At 35.9% G+C, this 19,569-nt stretch overlaps 3 protein-coding genes across 9 annotated transcripts in view; all 3 read right to left on the bottom strand.

Moving 5' to 3' along the window:
• Positions 1-11,693, bottom strand: part of LOC122630487 (serine/threonine-protein phosphatase 2B catalytic subunit 2-like) — a 184,822-nt gene extending 173,129 nt beyond the window's left edge. For all 6 annotated transcript variants that reach the window (XM_043815020.1, XM_043815022.1, XM_043815019.1 and 3 more), the window contains exon 1: positions 10,408-11,693. In XM_043815020.1, coding sequence (XP_043670955.1) covers positions 10,408-10,459 — 52 coding nt within the window. In that variant the 5' untranslated portion in view covers positions 10,460-11,693. The remainder of the gene's footprint in view (positions 1-10,407) is intronic.
• A 2,248-nt stretch (positions 11,694-13,941) lies between these two features.
• Positions 13,942-16,122, bottom strand: LOC122630486 (ras-related protein Rab-35). The gene is made up of 3 exons (XM_043815018.1): positions 15,736-16,122; positions 14,580-15,004; positions 13,942-14,501 (listed from the first exon to the last, which is right to left on the bottom strand). Exons 1-3 carry the CDS (start codon positions 15,785-15,787, stop codon positions 14,373-14,375), a joined length of 606 nt encoding a protein of 201 aa, XP_043670953.1. The 5' UTR covers positions 15,788-16,122; the 3' UTR covers positions 13,942-14,372.
• A 933-nt stretch (positions 16,123-17,055) lies between these two features.
• Positions 17,056-19,461, bottom strand: LOC122630485 (type 1 phosphatidylinositol 4,5-bisphosphate 4-phosphatase). Of its 2 annotated transcripts, none has more exons than XM_043815016.1 (6): positions 19,093-19,461; positions 18,817-19,001; positions 18,530-18,739; positions 18,311-18,451; positions 17,904-17,958; positions 17,056-17,773 (listed from the first exon to the last, which is right to left on the bottom strand). In XM_043815016.1, the coding sequence occupies exons 1-6, from the start codon at positions 19,175-19,177 to the stop codon at positions 17,688-17,690; spliced, it is 762 nt and encodes a 253-aa protein (XP_043670951.1). In that variant the 5' UTR covers positions 19,178-19,461; the 3' UTR covers positions 17,056-17,687. The 2 variants fall into 2 exon arrangements, with proteins under 2 accessions (XP_043670951.1, XP_043670952.1); XM_043815017.1 differs by having other exon boundaries at positions 19,108-19,461.
• Between the last annotated feature and the right edge of the window lie 108 nt (positions 19,462-19,569).

Genomic DNA, 19,569 nt, shown 5'->3' with positions numbered 1-19,569 from the left:
TTAACACTCGCACGTGTAACGCCCATAGAAAGTCCGATAAGACGGTCTTCTCTCTCTCTCTCTCTCTCTCTCTCTCTCTCTCTCTCTCTCTCTCTCTCTCTCTCTCTCTCTCTCTCTCTCTCTCTGTTGAATGAGAAACCATGAGAACGAGAGCGTTACAATTTTCGGATATCTATAGCTATCTACTTTGTCATTCATGGAAAATTGAATTACGAATTATCTGAAATTGATCTCAAGATTGGACTTGTCCAAAACTTAGTTTCCTCTCTCTCCTCACTCTCCTCTTTACTCTCTCTCTCTCTCTCTCTTTCTCTATGTATATATATGTATATACGTACGTGTGTAAACATATATATATATATATGTGTGTATAAAAAATTGTGTTGTAAGACCGTAGGAATTTGTAACAGCATATCACATATTTATATAACTATGAAATAAATAAAATTTAGTAAAAATTTATATAACCGAAGAGAAGAAATTTTGTTCCAATTATTATTTATGACGGGAAATCAATTCGTCCCTTATTATACCAAGTTTGTAATGTTTCCTTCTTTATCGTTATTCTTATTTTTGTTTGTTTACTCATTCATTCATTCCTTTGTTCTTCTAATTATAAGCTGTATTTATAGTATAGACATATTATATGTTATACATTAATATAGTAATAATTATTTGATGGCATCAATTTCTTTCCTTCGTTTAATTCATCAAATGTGTCATACTTATTAGTTCGTATCTCGAAGATAAATATCACGATATAATCATGCTAAAGCAATAAGTAATATATTATATGTAATATGTGACATTATTACAATGACGAGAGAACAAAATTGAATTATAAATGGTTGATCAAATCGATATTTAATCGATTAGACATTTTACATTTTCTATACATAAAGAGAGAGAGAGAGAGTGAGAAAGAAAAAGATATATATATATACATATAACAATAGAGGACAAAAGTTAATATAGACTATGTGTATACCATAAGTTGGCCATCTTCCTACGCGAATCGATATACCATGCATAAGACATTTCGACGGTGAACAATAAAGCAGCTTGTTGCTCCTTGCGAGAAAGCTATCAAAGCGACGATCAAAATTTATTACCCTAATCTAGCACCATACGAAAATTGAATGGCGGCCACATACGAAGAGAGAGAGAGAGAGAGAGAGAGAGAGAGAGAGAGAGAGAGAGAGAGAGGCAGAACTTCGACCACGTTCTAGAGAAAACGGTGCAACGTTCGAGGCTTTACGAGCATTCATCAGAGTACACACACACACACACACACATATGTGCGCATATACGTACGAAGTATACATACACGAAAAACTACTTTGTCTTTACGTAGATATAAAATACATTTACTCTTTCAACGGTGAGAGGGATAATTTTTCCTTCCATGGGACAAAACTTTCTAAACACGCTACGTTGCATCCAGCGTAACGTTGATAAATCAATAGAAGGTAACATGCGTGCAGAACGAAGAGAGGAAAGGAGAAAGAAAAATAAAAAAGAAGAAAAAAGAAAAAGAAAAACAGGGCTCGCTTTGCTTCGTGCTTTACGACGCGTATTCGTCCTCGTCCTTTATATCACGAAACTTCGAGTTAAATTTCACTCGAAAGCTAACTTAATCGTGCTAACTTCGTTCGCGAATACGCAAAGGGGAGAAAAAAAAACAACGATTTCTACATACGTATGTAGATATGTGCAGTTTTCAAATACAATTGGCAGAGGCTTAACGAGAGGAGAGAAAAAAGATAAAAGAGAGGAAAAAAGAGAGAAAAAGAATAAAAAGAAAAATGGGAGGAAAAAGGGAAAAAGAAAAGGGAAAAAATCAAGCTTTTGTAGATATTTTATGTTTGAACATCGTATCGGACAAAACACAGAGAGATATAGAAAAAAAAAAAAAAAAAAGAGAAAGAGAAAAAAATAGAAAGAGAGAGAGAGAGAGAGAGAGAGAGAATGAGGAAACTCGTGTTATACGGAGATTACGTAAATTACGCGTACGTATAATACATACATATATACATACATACATACATACAGAGTAAGTATACGTGTACGTATAAACGTATACACGCGTGAAAAGAGATTGCGTTTAAATTTCTACGGTGTAAAAATAGGTCGATCGTTGAAGCCCACATAGTGGCAGTTGACGCCGCCGACGACGACGACTACGACGACGACGACGACGTCGACGAGGACGACGCCCGACGACGACGACGACCGACGACCGACTACGACCAACTACGACGATGAGACAAGAAGCGCAATTAGACTGGAAAAATATTAGCTCGGTAATACGAGAACCGTGTAACGCGATGCCTTTTAAATTCGGTAATTGACCCCCCGACTGGAAAGTGGTTGCGAGCGACATAATTGACGACCACGACGACAGTAAAGTAGTAGTTTTCGGCTTCGCACGCCGAAAACACGTATCATAAATATTAAAAATAATCCGAATCGAATATTCATTCCCTTGGCTAATTCTTCGTTTTTATCCTTCTATTTCTTTTCTCTCCCTCTCTTAACCCCCTCTCCACCTAGCTACCCACATCTACCCCATATCCCCACCAATCCTAACCCTCACCCATATATAACCAGCCACACCTTCGTCGTTCTTTCATCCGTCGTAAGACAAAAAAATAAATCTCTGTCTATAAACCGATCATATTCTGCTATCGTCTGCGATCACTCCTCTTTTCTCCTCTGTCCTCTTCGCACAGTTCATCGTCCCGAAAAAAAAAAACATCATTATTTATATTTAACCATCGTAACCCTTCCCCTCCACCACCATCACCATCACCATCATCATCGCGCCGTAATCCGTGTTGCAATAACTTTTTTTTTTTATAGGTTCGAACGTGGGCGTCTTCACGTTCGGCTACAACTTTAGCTTTCAACGACGATAACTACGATTAATTTACTATTCGATCCTTTTTTCCACTCTGATTTATGTGATCTACTTATTTCTATGATCTATTTATCTGATCGATCGATCGATCAAACCGTAATTTCATTAATTCGCGCCTTCTTAAATCTTCGTGCGTTGTCTTTTTTTTCTCTTTTTTTTTTTTTTTTTTTTTTTACTTTTGTCTCCTTCGAAAGATCTTATTTATTTATTTAATTTATGTTTGAACATTTAAAGTTTGTATTGCTTGAAATTTGATTCGAATATAATTTTATTCGTAATGCCTGTTCGATTTTTATCTCGATGTAAATCTTATTTACGGTTAACGCGCGACTACCATGGAATAAAGAAAATTTTTGCTCCATTGAATATCGTCAAAAAAATAAAAAAAGAAAAAAAAAAGCGGAGGAAAAAAAATGCTATAAGATTGTAAAACGTTACTCGTAACGACCGTGAACTTTACAAAGGAGAGAATAATCCAGAAGAGACATTATCGTTTGATAACGTGTAACCGCGATGCGTGTGAAATCGTGCACGCAATTTTAAATAAAAAAAGGAGAAGGAAAAATCCTTTTTGTAAAGTTATTGCGTTATACATAAGGGGTTGGTGAGTGGTGCACGAAGATATTGGCAATAAAAATAAACAAGAAAAAAAAAGAAAAAGAAATAAAAGAAAAAGAGAGAGAGAGAGAGAGAGAGAGAGAGAGAGAGAGAGAGAAAAAGAAGTAGAAACTTCGTATCCTTCTTTATCGCTTCGATTTCTAAACGGCCGATATGCGTTTAAACTTAGATAACTACTTAAATTGCTTTACACGTTTTCTTCTCTCGCATTAATAATTCACCCATTTTCTTCTGTTTTTCTTTTTTTTTTTTTTTTTATTTCCATACGTTTATACGTAAATATGTATCTACGTATGTATGTATGATATGTAAGTATGTAAGTATGTATGATATGTATGTATATATGTTTGTACGCACGTGTTTTATAGTATTATATCCTCGTTCTATTTACAGATCGGTTTCCTTAAAGAATGACTTTATTATAGTTGTTTTCCCCTATTTTATACAATACGTACGCATACACGATATAACATAACTACGATCGTTGTTAGAGTTACGTTAATATAAAATGCATATATATATATATATATATATACGATTACATATACTAGTGGCTTAGTTTATTGCTATGATTTGCCCTCGACAAATTATTATCATCGACCTTATTGAAATTGTTCGTCGATCACATTCGTCGAGCGAACAAACGTTGACGTTCTCTAAGCAAAATCTTTCTATGACGAAACATCTAAGAAATATATGTAATGTGTGTATGAAACGTATGTGTATCTATATATATATGTGTATATGTACGTATAGGGTAAGCCAGAAAAATTTCTTAGAGAATCGAACAGGCTTCCTAAGCTAAAACGTGTCTCGAAAAATAATAATTGATTTGTACAAATCTCTTAAGTACTTTTGGATCACCCTATAATATGTCAGTCGTGGAACGTCCAAGGGGACGAGATATATCCTTGAAGAAGAAGAAGAAGAAGAAGAAGAAGAAGAAGAAGAAGAAGAAGAAGAAGAAAGGGAAAGAAGAAGAAAAGAGAAGTACGTTTTCGAGAGATCGACGAGCGACACGTATATCTCGCGTATTTCTTCGACCGTATCCAACGTATATTTGCGAAAGAAGAATTATTACCCTTCTTTCTCGAAGCTTTCACTCCGCTACCTCGTCTTTTGCCGATGGAAAATCGATATCAAGAGTGAGAGAGAAAGAGAGAGAGAGAGAGAGAGAGAGAGAGAGAGAGAGAGAGAAGATCGAAAGTACGCGTTTATCGGTCTACCTCACTCCACCTTCTCTTTCCTTCTTATTTGTGAACAAAATGTTCACTCTCTTTCCTCTCTCTCTCTCTTTCTCTCTCTCTCTCTCTCTCTCTCTCTCTCTCTCACTCTCACTCTTACTCTTTCTCTCTCTCTCCCTCTCTCTTTCTCTCTTTCTCTACCTTTCGATGAAGATGAATGTTCGTCGTATTTTATGTTAACGTAAACACGAGTGTGAGAAAGTGTTAAAAAAAAATGTGTATATATATATATATATATATATATATATACATATTGTATCGACACGAATTTTAAAATTATATTGAATACACACACATACAGAGAGAAAGAGGACGGTTCGAAAGTTTGTAGATAATTTTTAACGATTAATTACTCTTTCTCGAAATTTGTTGAGCTAATCATCTTCCGTTTTTGTCTTTTTTTTCATTTTCTTTCCCCTTTCCGATTGTAAACCATCATCTTTTGGGGCATCCTCTACATACGTATACACAAACGTGAAACTGTTTTCATTTCGACACGAGAAAAGAAAAGAAAAAAGAAGAAATATTTATCCATGAGAGAAAATTCGCATTCGCTTTATATTAACAGCCGGATAACAAACAAGAAGCCCACACACGCGCACCCGCATACCCGTACACACAAATACAGATATACACCATATTTTGTAAGACGCAACAACCAACAGAAACAGGGCGCAATGCAATTTCCATATTGACTAACACACACGCGAACACATTTCCATATTGGCCGCGAGAACGACACTACCAACGGAATAGAAGTCAACGTATAACTTAACCTCGAAATGACCTCGAGTTACCGCGCACGACGATTCTATAACCGCGTAATAAACAAGCACGAGTCTGTTAGAAGGTGCTCATCGTTGTATCGATAGTCGAGAGTACAAGAAAGAAAAAGAAAAAAAAAAAAAAACAAAAAGAAAGAAAAATATAAATAAATATTTTCGATCCATTCTCTTAAAATATTTTTCCAATGATTACCTTATCCAATAATCAACTATAATATCCATAATCGTCCTCGTACTTTCGTAAGCATCATTTATATTATATTATTAGTATTACTATTACTACTATTATATAAAATAATTGTGCGTGGTTTTGTGTGTGTGTGTGTGTGTGTGTATGTGTTACATCGTTTTATGCAAAGAAGGAACAAAAATATTATCTACTTTACGACGCTTAAAGTTAAAACTTGGATATTACGCACAGATGTAGAAGATAGAAAATACGTAGGTTAGGAAAAATATGTATGTAGGTATGCGTATAAGTGAATAGAAAATATGTTCACGATCGATTTAAAATATCGTGGCGTACGAACTCGCAAAAAAAAAAGAAAGGGTTTCTTTCCGTGTATCGGAGAGAATAGTCCCAGCTATTTTTCGTAATGTCAAAAATACGAATTTCTCGTTTGCGAAAGATAGAAAGAGAAAGAGAGAGAGAGAGAGAGAGAGAGAGAAAAAGAAAAAAAGAAAAATGTAAGCATTACGCCAGCGCGAACGATGACGCCGCATTCGAACATTTCAATTATGTAAGATCGCATAAAGCAATGTGAATACGACGCGGAAGAGAACTGACAACGGGCGGCGTCGAAACCTTACACACTCGTGTTGCACGTTGTGCACCAGCCCTTGCGCTTAATTACGACCGCGATAACAATGACAATGGAACCCGCAGAGACAGAAAAAAAAAAGAGGAGAGAAAAAATAGAAGGAACAAAAAAAAAGAAAAAAAAAGAGACAGAGATAGAAAAGAAAAGAGATCATACACCGAAGAAGAGAAGACGCGGCGCATCGACCTGCGGATTTCGATCCAACGGCTCTGTATCTACAATCTACAATAACTACCTGTATATGTATGCATGCATTTTTTATGTCGTCAAAATTTTCTCCTTAATAATCAAACAAAACGTTCGTCGCAATCGTTGCAACGTTGCAATTCCTTGTAATTGATTCGTAATAACAGTTCGTGATTGCAATCGACGTAAAGTCAACGAATTTTTGATATATATATATATATATATATATATATATATATATAAATGATTGAGTATATTAATCCGCCATTATGGTAACAAATTGATGATTTTTAATGAAAAATCAATAATTACTCTTTCTCGATACTTTGTAGAGTAACTTTTACTTTTCATCGTATACTTTTTATTTTTCATTCTTCATCTTCTTCTTCTTCTTTTTCTTTGTTTTATTTTATTATTTTTTTTTTTTTTTTTTTTTTTACTTCGAATTGAAAAACTAAGGACATAGAAATTGTTCGTCCCGTTTTATAGACAGTCTTTCGAGGAAAAATCGAGAAAAAACTTCGAAAGAACGAAAACGTTCATTATTTTCTCGGATACGCGATCACACGTTTAATTAAAAAGAATCTCAACGTTTGAATATCATTAATTAACGAAGAAGAAAGAGAAAGGAGAAAGAAGACGATGCAAAAAAGAAGAAGCAAAAAAGAAAAAAAAGAGAGAGAGAGAGAGAGAGAGAGAAAAAAAAAGAAATAGTCGGAGCAGCGTAATTTTGATTTTCATTTTTAAAAGGCCTTATACATATTACTAGAGTCGTCTTGAAAAGGTCGGAAGTGGCCGTTTTAAGGGTCGCTGCAGGTATTTTTTCTCTTCTTCCCTCACCTTTCTCTCTCTCTCTCTCTCTCTCTCTCACACACACACACTCATTGTCAGTAACCAAGTCGCGTGGCTCGAACGAGAAAAAGAGAGAGAGAGAGAGAGAGAGAGAGAGAAGAAAAAAAAAAGAATACAGAAACGGACTTGGGGGCGACACGAACTACTCTCTCTGTAAAGGGTCAATGACCTGACCCGTGCCACCTGTGCATCCACCAGGTCCTAAATCGGTGTCTTCTTGCTAAGTTTTCAGATTTCGCCGCCAAAAAAGGAAGACAGGTCGGTAGAATCGGTAATCGTTATGTATTATTTCTTCTGACGTAATAAATATAACCTCCTCTTTACTATAATTATCGTTAGTATCGTCATTACTACTACGCATCGGTATGCGTACCGTAATTCGTAGAATCTAACGGAGTGTGCCAACAACGGTCGATCGTGTCTAAAGCACTAAACGAAAATGACTACCCGTTCCGACATTACTACGCGACTAAGGTAATTATATTGTAAACTATAAAAACGAACGAACGAATTTCGGCTCTAATCGGCCTTGTTCGTGGACACACGTGCTTCGATCCTACAATGACGCACACGTATACATTCTCTCTCTTTCTTTCTCTTTCTTATTTCTTGCGAAAGGTAAACATACAAACGATAGATATTATTAAACCTCGGCATTTATATGTTATGGGTTATATCGATCGGTTAACGATTAAGATTTGAATCTAATTGAACGATCATCCACGTTACTCCATGAAATTATAACCATGACAATTACAATTAAAAAAATATCATAACGATTCGTAAATAAAAAAAAAAAATATGATACGTGTGTATATAATACACGTATGATAATAGAACTTTAGAATTATCTATATCGCGATAGATGAATATTATCGAAGAATATTACAGAAGGGATAATCGAGGAGACGTTTCGAATTATATGTATTATATATATATATATACATCTTTGTACCTGAGAGCCGATTTATTCTCGAGAATAAAGGAGATGGAGGAGAAGAAAGAGAAAGAGAAAGAGAAAGAGAAAGAGAAGGAGGAGGGGAAGAAGGAAGAGGCGAATCTTTTGTAATAATATTTATAAATACGAGGAAGAATTGCGATAGAATTGAGAAAGAAAGAAAGCAAGAAAGAAAGAAAGAAAGAAAGGAAGGAAGGAAGGAAGAAGGAAAAACAAGAAAAATAAATAAATAAATAAAGAGATGGAGTCACGTTGTACGCTGGCGAAGGGCCATAACGTCGCAGATACGAGGATGGGAACGTAGTTGGCTAGCGATTTGGTTTGTCGGTCGGTAGTAAGTACATAATACATATATATAGTAAGTACATTATATATATATATATACACATACACACATATATATATATATATATATATATAAAATCTACGTGGCGACCTTTTCTCGGCTCGAACGAAATTTTCTCGGCTATTATTAGGAACAACGACACGTGAATCGAGGATATCATCATCATCTTCTTCTTCTACTAATTCTCCACTATTACACCATCTCATCGCCACCTCTTCCTGTTCATCCTCGACAATATATATATATAGATATACATAGATATCTATATTCAACGAAAGACGATTGAAAGCATGTAATCGGTAATATCTTTAAAATTTCAAACGGTCGATCTGTCCTTACGAGAAAGGAAACGGTCGATCTGTCCGGTTGCGGTACGGTTGCGGCACGGCTGTGGCGGCGGCGGCGGCAGCAGTGGCGGCAGCGGCGGCGGGCGGACGCGTGACCGCGCTCGGTCAGCTGTTCGTCGCTCGATCGATCGATCGCTCTCGTTCGTTCGTTCGTTCGTTCGTTTGCTCGCTCGCTCGCTCGCTCGCTCGCTCGCACGTTCGCTCGTCCAAACGCGAATTTTCGAGCCTGCCACAACGCGACAACGATGACAACAACAACAACGACAACGACAATGAAAATAACGACACGACGAAGCAACGTCCTCGAGACGATTCCGTTCCTCGACCTCGAATGAAACGAGGTCGCTCGCGTGCTCGGAAAAGGCTCTCGCTGTAGAATAAGAAGAAGTTGAAGGAGAAGAAGAAGAAGAAGAAGAAGAAGAAGAAGAAGAAGTAGCTGAAAAGAAGAAATTAAGAAAGAAGAAGAAGAAGAGAAAGAAGATGTTAAAGAAGAAAGAGAAGCAATAATAATAATAATAATAATAATAATAATAATAATAATAATAATAGCAGTAGTAGTAGTAGTAGAAATGATAGTAGTAATAGTAGTAAAAGGAGTAGTAGCAGTAATAGAAGCAATAGTAGTAAAAGTAGTAGTAGAAGTTAGTAGTAGATGAAGAAGAAGAAGAAGAAGAAGAAGGATCGTGTGACGGGTGCGACGCTCGGCCTCGGAAAGGAGGCCGCGAGAAGAGCATAGCCGAGCTAGCCGAGACGAGGAAAGGCGAAAAACGAAGGGTCAGCGAGAGAACGTTGTCAGGTCGATAGCGATGGCGCCATGGGGCCACCAAGAAAATCAATCCCGCGCGACACACACGTCGTGTTTTGACGCGCCTCTCTTTCTCTCTCTCTCTCTCTCTTTTTATTTCTTTCTTTTTGTTTTTCTTTACCCTCCCCTCCCACTCCTCTCTCACACTCTCTCCTTCTCTCTTCTTTCGCACGCGGATCCTCGAACGGAACGATCAATGTTCTCTTTCGAGGAAATTCGTTCGGCCGATAGAGTGACGATAGAAAACAGAAAAGAAAACAAAAAGAATGAAATATAGATACAAACGGATAAAGAGCAAGAATAAGAGAAGAAGAAGGGAGAAAGGTAAGTACATGGGGTGGAAGATATTATCCGTTACTCTTGAGGAATCTGACATACCGACGGAGAAAAGGACCGTTCGAGAGGATCGCGCACACGGCATGGCTCTCTTTCTATCTTTCTCGCACGAGTCGTCGCACTTTTAAAGAAAATATAATAGCATAGTTTCGAGGTATATAGAGAAGGGAAAACTTTCTCGTGGCTTACTTTTGATCACTCGTTCCGTCGTCGAGAGCTTCTGCGAATTGTTCGAGGTCATGCTGGCTGTATCAGGATGTGGGCGCCGGCCCCTCGCTTTCTTTCTCACTCTCTTTCTCCCTCTCTCCCTCTTCAGCCCCTTTTCTCAAGCTCCCTCTGACACACGCACACACTCCGTCTCTATCTATCTCTATTTATCTATCTCTTTCTCTCTCTCTCTCTCTCACTCTCTCTCTCTTTCTCTCTCTCTCTCTCTCTCTCTCTCTCTCTTTGGCCCGCACACGCGCTCCTGTTGGGTCCGGTCAGTCAGCGGCGGTGACCCGGTGCACAGGACGATCTCGATCGGTCCTCCACCTATTACGTTCCTCTCTACGGCGCTCGCTCGTTTCTCTCACAAACGAGATGGTGGTAGCAGCAGCGGTAGCAGCGGTGGTAGCAGCAGCAGCAGTAGCAACAGCAGCACCTCTCGCACCGGTGGCGAACGTCGACAGGAAAAGTCAAGAGCGACGACGAGTAGGTAGGCACACGCACGTAGTAGAAGCAACGCGGTATTATGGCCGGGAGAGAGAGACTCGCGTGGATATAACGCGAAGAGGGAGAAAGGACGGGGGGGACCGGAGAGGTGACGGAAGTTATCGCACGGTACGACGGCGGCGATACGACATTGGTCGCTCCAGAGCGTCGTCGTTCATGGGCGTTTGCGGAGCGCAAAACGAGTTTTCCCCTTCGCGCCTCGCTTCTCTTCTACGCTCTTTTCTACGCTCTTCTCTTCCTGCCGCTTCTCCGCGCGAAACCCTCCTCCGCTTCTCTCCTCTTCTTCTTCTTCTTCTTCTTCTTTTTCTTTTTCTCTTCTTCCTTTTCTTTTCTTCTTTTACTTCCTTCTTTTTTCTTCTTCTTTCTTTCTCTTACTTCCTCGCCCCGTAACTCCTCTCGCGCCTCCTCCTACGAAGTGCACCACCAGACGACGATTCACAAGAGAAGAAAGTTCTTTCTTTCTTTCTTTCTTTCTTTCTTTCTTTCTTTTTGCTTTCTTTCTTTCTTTTTTCTATTAAACGACTATTGAATCGCTGGACCACGCGAGCTGCACGGCCGGCACGGTGAAGTCTCGCGATCTCGGCACTATCACGAGAGAGCACGTAAACGTCAACGTCAACGTCAATGTCAACCTGTACGACGACGATGACAATCGACGACAAACAACAACGACGACGACGACGACGACGACGACGACGACGGCGGCGGCGGCGGCGGCGGCGGCGGCGACGACGGCGACGACGACGACCGACGCGACGACGACGACGGCGGCGGCGGCGGCGACGACGACGACGACGACGACGACGACGACGACGACGACCGACGATGAAGACCCGAAACGAACTTTTTTTTTTATTTTACGATATAAAGAGAAACCGGTGACAGACGACGACGACGACACCGTAAGAAGCACCGCGACACCGACACCTCACGGTCGAGTCACCACGCCGCTAAATTCTACTACAAGATGTCTGTCTTTCTGGCTCTCCGCGGCGCGAACACTGAAGACTCCGCGACTACGTTGACGCTCGCGCACCCCGTTACGCGCACCGATCATTCAAGGGCGCCATCTCAAGCCGCGACCGCCAGGTCGCGCCATCGCCACTGTAACCGTCGAAACTCTCATTTGTTTTCTCCCGCTCTAACGTCGCCGATTCAAAATTAACAGCAAACACGCTTATCGCCAAATGTCCGAACGTTACGATGCTAACGTTCGTATATATCGTTTTATCGAATCTCTTTACGCTTTTATTTCGCGTTAAATATCGAAACGATCGTATTATCCAGCAAATTTTCGAACGAATATACGACGAAACGTTTAACGTACCGACCAACCGAAATCATTCGTCCCTCTTCTCACGCCATTTTCCCTTCGACTATCTCGAAGCGCCACCTATCTTCTTTTCTTTTTCAAATTTATCCTTATTTCTTCCGTTATTTCGACTCTTCTCATTTGTCCCGTAAAAAAAACCGTTAGAAATAATTAACTTTCGATTCGCCGATCGTCTCGACCAATACTCTTCGAGTTTTCACCCTTATCGCCGTTCTCCAATCCTACGCAAGATCTTATCGCACGATACCTTTTTAAAATCACCAATCAGCATCGAGCCTGTAGAGAGCGGCAAACGATGATACAACTGAATTTTTAACATTCGTTATTTTTCTTCCAATAGATAATAATTATATCGGGCGATAAAATTATCTCCGAGCATCCATTTTGTTATACGGTAAAGATTTTTATAATAGAAAAAAATAAAGAAGAAATATCGTAGGTTGTTCTTATAATTTATTTACATTTTCGAACGATTTCACGAAATATGACTATGATACCACGTTTTCCTCTCAATTATATTTATATGTCCATATTCTATATTGCAATAACGTAGCGAACAGAATTCGAACTAATTGTTCGTGTACAAAAACATTAATATAAGAACAAGATTTGCTATTCGTTTAACTTGCGTTTCTTTACCATTCATGCAAAACATATCGTTTTAAAATAATACTATTTCGCAATGTGAAATATTCGCTAAATTATATTAATCCAATGACGCCATTTTCATTCGTTTCTTTTTTTTTTGTGCTTTTTGACAAAATAGAAAACATTTTTATAAGAAGACTAGATATAAATAATTCATTGTTGATATAAAAAGTTCACATAAAATCACACACCGTAACAGAATACGAGATAATTGTTTTCGGATAATACTCATTTTGGCAATGACGTCAATAAATTAATACGCGAAAAATAACATGGGAAAGTAATTTAAAAAAAAACAAATAAATAATGGGCATTCTAGCGCGTCATCGCTTTTTACACAATTTGGTATTACTCCAAATTTGCATGCTATCTCATTTCATTTTCAAAACTACAAACGAATAATAATTCTTGGACTCTTCCAAGCAACATTTTACACTCGTATTTTTCACTATTTCGTAGCGTACAGTTAAAAATAACCGTAAAGGAAGCAACTAAATCTATAACACAATATTACAACTTTGAGATAAAAAGTTTGTGTGAGGATGATAGTATTTGTAATAAGTTTCTTTTCTCGGAATACACATTCGAATTGGCTTTATGTGTTTTATTGTGGTTTAGATAGAATACGAAATACCAAGTTAACGTGAACGTTCAAACTTTTGCTTCGTACGGCTATCCTCTTTGTGCGGCATGACAATTCATGCGAATGATAATTCATTGTAATTCAATATTTGGATTAATTTAAAGAAATGATTACCGATCTTTAAAACTATATATTTGAAGCAAATCATTTGAAAATTATCGATACTTCGTTAAACAACATTTTCTAGAATTAAGGAGTAACATATTATATAAAAGAGAACTACGTTCTCTAAATATTATTAAAAGATCGAACCTGTTTTATAAAACACAAATATTTCAGCCAATAAAATGATAAATCAATCTTTATACAGAACCTATGTTTCTTGACTTTGTTAAGTATATTTTTTCTTTCCTTTTTTTTCTGTTTTGTTTTCTTTTTTTTTCCCCCCAAAAATGCCGAATGTTCCAAGGAATGTTAAAGAGGAACAAAAATTTTCACTTTACCTTCTTCACTCATATTTTCCTCTATAGATGTTACAAAATAAATAAACTTTGTTCTTATTACAGCGTCAAATAGTATTCTTGTACCGAATAAAAAGTACAGAATACCAGGCAAAGTCACTTTGGCTGAATAAGCTATATATGCTCATGAGACTTCAGGCTTTGAATATAGATATAGTTCAAAGTAAACTTTCATTAGGAAGCAATCTTAAATTTCATAATCGTGGTAGAAAACTTAGTGATTTTAGAAAATATCAAGGTGTATGGCATCTCATGTTCGCCAATTTACGAACACATGCTCGCTGTTGTATTCTCTCTCTATCCTATTATTGTATAAAATAATATTATTAACAGTTTGCACTTTTTTGCGGTACTGTTAACAACATTTTTTCCTATGCTGTTTTGTATTTTTTCTCAAATTAACTGTTTCGTTCGTTTGTATAGCTTGACGCTCATTCCGTTCTCTTTTGGTCCGTAATACTTGCCGTGTTATCGCCATAAACATCTAGAAACAATATGAATATATTACTTATAATAAAACTGGGGGATACGTTTACGGTGAGCTTAAAAAAATTGATAATACCTCTTCGACGTTGATATTATCCTTGGCAGACGTTTCAAATAGTTGAATTCCCATTTGATTGGCAAACCTTTGTGCATCTTCCGTAAGCACTACTTTCTGATTAGGCGCATCGTTCTTATTTCCTACAAGTACCCTGTTAACAACGTCACAATTTTCCTCTATTTCGTGCAACCACCGTTTAACATTTGCGAATGAGTCACCACTGGTCACATCGTATACAACTATAACGCCATGAGTTCCCCTGTAGTAAGTTGAAGTTATTGTCCGAAATCGTTCTTGTCCAGCTGTATCCCAAATTTGCAGCTTTACTCTCTCACCATCTACTTCTACAGTTTGTATTTTAAAATCCACTCCTATCGTAGTTATATAACTGCCATTAAAAGTATTGTCTGCAAATCTTAGAAGAAGGGAACTCTTGCCTACTCCTTAAAAAGAAAAAAAATATATATATATATATTATTAAAGCATAAGTGAAAATGGAGTTTCAAATTATTTATCAATAAAAATATATTACTAAATAATAGAATTAACTAAAATCAATCCTGTAGCAATTTAATACATGATTATGCAAGTACATATCTTTTTAATAAAGAGTAACATAATATCATGGATACATGTAATCATATATAATGACATACTTTACATTAGCAAAAAATAACATTGACTTTGCACCATCATCTTAAGTATCAATCAATTAATAACATACATAAGAAATAATTATTTGTAGTCTCCTCGATTATTTTCATATTTTTTAATTATTTAACATAAATATATTCCATACTTGATAAATTTTTATTTTTTTTCTATAACACGACTAAAAAGAATTGCTTACAATTTAGAAAAAAAAAACCTATTTTTTATGCGTTATAAAAGAATTTTGTAAAAGACTAAAGTTATATGATCCATTAACTTTGAATTAATGTTAACTTTGAGTCAATTTATTTATTCATTGTGTTCGTACGACAAAAAAGTTCGTAATGTTTGATCAACTGTTAATCATATATATATATATATATATATATATATATATATATATATATATATACACATATACATATATATACATATATACATATACATATATATATATATAATTACATTGTTTTATATATCCAAGTATCATAAAATTTATATACACATATATACACATATTTACCGCTATCTCCTATCATCAACAGCTTAAATAAATGATCATATTCTCGGGCCATTTTTACATTTATGAGATGCACTATATTATCGAAATTATGTCTTTAAAATGTTAAACCCTAAACAACACGATATCTATACCACGAGATTTAACTATTGACAGGCCGACGTAACAAAGTGAACACTTTCTCTCTATAAATTTCGATGAAACCTGTCGATCCGTTAAGGTAAACGATTTTAACATTAATTGATCGCCATATTTATTTGCCGTGATATCAGTATTCATTATCACTATTGAGAAAAAAAGAGCTATATTCGTTTAAAATGACGCCCATCCCATATCAAGTTGTCAGCAACATGTCGCTACCGCCATATTCTCATAGACTACACATAACCAAGAAAGAGAAAAAGAGAGAGAGAGAGAGAGAGAGAGAGAGAAAAAGAATTTTTAATTTATACGAGAAAGCTTAAGGCGCATTTTGTATAACCAATATGTCGTACGATTAACCAATCGTTACGTCGCACCGATATAAAGCCGATTTCTCCTATAAGAAGAAAATAAATTTCAATTAAATTATAATAAATATATATCTGAAGAGCAATGTATATTTGATGAATTAAATTCTTTCAAACGTTCGTGTTCTTTTTTACAATATATTTTGCGATACATATTTATTATTGTCATTAACTTTCATAAGTTCTTACAATTTAAATTTAGCGGTTTTGAAAAGTTTCGTTACAATGATCAATTTCGATTAATTTCAATCGTATTCATCCTTTTGAATTTTATTGTCTATAATAAGATATTTTATTTTAAATATGCTCATGCTTCTTTTACATAGGATATCGTTTGTAATAATTATATATTAATATCAAATAAATACACTTAAGTAAAACGTATTCAATTATCGTTAAAATAATATATGCACAATACATACGTCCATTTAATCTTCTCGTTATAGAGATACGAGTTTAGGACATTGTAATACGTTAGTTTGATAGCAAAGGTCATTATACTGTACAGTTTCTTAGAACAATAGATTCAATACACTTTATCAAAATATAATTAAAAGAAATTGATAATATGTTTATTGAGTATACTATTTATCTACAATTATTTATATTATAGGATAAATAATTATGTATTATTCTATATTCGTTCAAGTCACAAAGTATTGCGAATGCTTATTTCTTAGATTCGTTTTTATTACAAACGTAATGTAATAAAAATATTTTGTAAAAATAGAGTTGTGATGTTTGAATGTTATGATTTACAAACATTACTAATTACATTGGAAAATGTGTATAGTCATTGAATCAAGTCATATCATATCAGCAAAGAATTTTTTAATCATATGGTCGTGTAGTTTAATACAGATATTTATACGTAAATATGAGCATAAGTTTAAAAACATAATTTTTATTAGTGTCTCATGCACGTATATCAGCATATAACTGGAATAAATACAACGGATAATCTATGTGCATCTTATATAGATACCGCAAAGATATACATGTACAAAGCATCGTTTATGACATACTTGATACGAATATAAAAACAAAATAAATGAGTTATCGTGTTGAGTTCCTATGCTTATACAGATTTATATATAAAAATGCAGAGGAACGCTTCATCGAACACCACAAACCCTCATTAATTCCTAATATATCCTCATTTCGTATAGTTGCATGCAAGAAGTATTATTTAGGTTGATTCACTTTCTCTTTGTTATAATATATTTGCATGTATATGCATGTGTAAGTATACGCGCATTCGTCATCAGCAGCACGCATGCGTACATAGGCATACGTTTACATGCATAAAGATATCACCTTGGTCCTACAAGGACTAATGTCATGTTACTATAAACATTTGATTTATATTATACGACATAGATTATACAATAATGATGTTAAAAGAATCGATTTGCATATTCTAATCATCGATAGTCTCTTGAACAACTACATAGGACCTTCTATTAGACTGATCTTCATTGTGCAATAATAAATACTGCGTCCTAAGCAAAGAAGAGCTAACAAAAATGCACCTATAAACGAATAAAAGAATAGTAATTAAAAAGTTAAAAAGTTCGAAACATAATATGAGTCACATTTTCGTATTTTTGCAGTAACATTATTTAAAAATACATATATTTTAATAGCATCTATTCAACTCACCAACATAAGCTACATAAATTCCTCCATTAGTTTTGACAAATGCATACGTTCCAACCTGGAAACAAACTCCATGTTATTTCGTGAAAATTGAAAGACCTCACTTTTAAAGAGGCTTGTTTTTTTCTAAGGAGACTTGTCTCAGTTACTATTGAACTATAATCCGTTCGACGAAAAAAGTCGGAAGACGCGAAAAAAATAGTCGTGCGCTAAGCGCCTGATAGATTCACTTTAGCTATTGATTGGCGAACGATATTCAATTCGGATATCGTCGAATTCAAGAGCGAATTTACATAAGTCATTGTTAGGACTTGCTTCGACTACTCGTCCAAAAATTATTACAATCTGAAGGTTCTGAATATGCTTTTAAGTCATCGAACGGACTATACTGCATAATCTTTCTGACTTACCGTTACAGCAATAGCAATTACCAAAGCTATAATGCCAACAATAATAAAAGCAATACCACGACCTCTAGCAAAGTCTGGACCAACAGAAGATATTTTGCGGCAATGTGGACATCGAGCTAAAGCATTATTCAATGTGTTAAACTGCAACAGATATCGATTATATAATATTACGTAGAAATATACGATGGTATCTTATTTTAATAATTCTTAACTTCTTACCAAAAATGTATCATGACAATGAGCACAGCATACCCTGCACATTCCAGGCATAGAAAGAACCGGTGGTGTTATAGGACTTGGAGCAAGATTGATAATACGCTTGCAATTTGGCCTTGGACAAGCGATACGTTGGGAAGAACTTTTACATATTAAAAGACAGTTACATGGACATCGTACATATTTTTTTCCAGGTGGAGCATTTTTTATAGGCTGTAATAAATACGCATATACGCATGTAACCTTTTCTTCCTTCATAAACTATAAATATAAATTTATTGTGAACGTACCGTTGCTTCGTTACACTGACAACATTTAACAACATGTTGCTCCCGCTTGCCTGTAATATCTATCATAGCTTGACATACCCTACAAGTAACCATTGGCTTACCATCCTGATCAGCTGGCTCATATGGCGGAGGTAATTCATCTGGACCTATTGGAGATACTGTACTGACCGTTGAATCTGGTTCAACTAAAATAACATCAATGAATAATTTAATTGGCAGAATAAAACTTCTTGTATTATAAATGTGACTCTATTTTTCAAAGCAATTATTATTTACTTATTACGTCGCTACCGTGTGAACTATAAGTAACATTTTCATTTTTCAAGAGCGGCTGCCGCTCGCCTTCCTTGCCATCACCCATTACTCGTCGATATAATTATTCTCCTTTTAACGACTATTAATTACTCGACGTTTGACAGTACTCCCGGTATTTCGATGACAAGATGACAAAATACAAATTTTTCTAACACTTTTCGTAGTTCCATTAGATTCTAGACGGCAAACTCTTTCCTACGACAACCTTAGCTTAACACCAAAATTCTTCGTCTTCTGTTTGAACGTAGCTATTTAACAAAACCAATCACTGTCGGTGATCACGAAATGTAACCAACCATAGCAGAGTATTTTAATATAAATATTTTAAAAACTAAATGAATTCCTTTTAGTTCCCCTTAAATGACGTAACGCAAAAAACTATGGTAGACGAATATTCGAACTTTCCGAATAGTTAAATCAGCGTCAATGTTGGTCACA

The sequence above is a fragment of the Vespula pensylvanica genome, chromosome 7 (assembly GCF_014466175.1).
Source record: "Vespula pensylvanica isolate Volc-1 chromosome 7, ASM1446617v1, whole genome shotgun sequence".
Lineage (NCBI taxonomy): Eukaryota > Metazoa > Arthropoda > Insecta > Hymenoptera > Vespidae > Vespula > Vespula pensylvanica.
The sequence above is the reverse complement of the archived record's forward strand: the minus strand, read 5'-3'. Positions and strand labels throughout refer to the sequence as shown.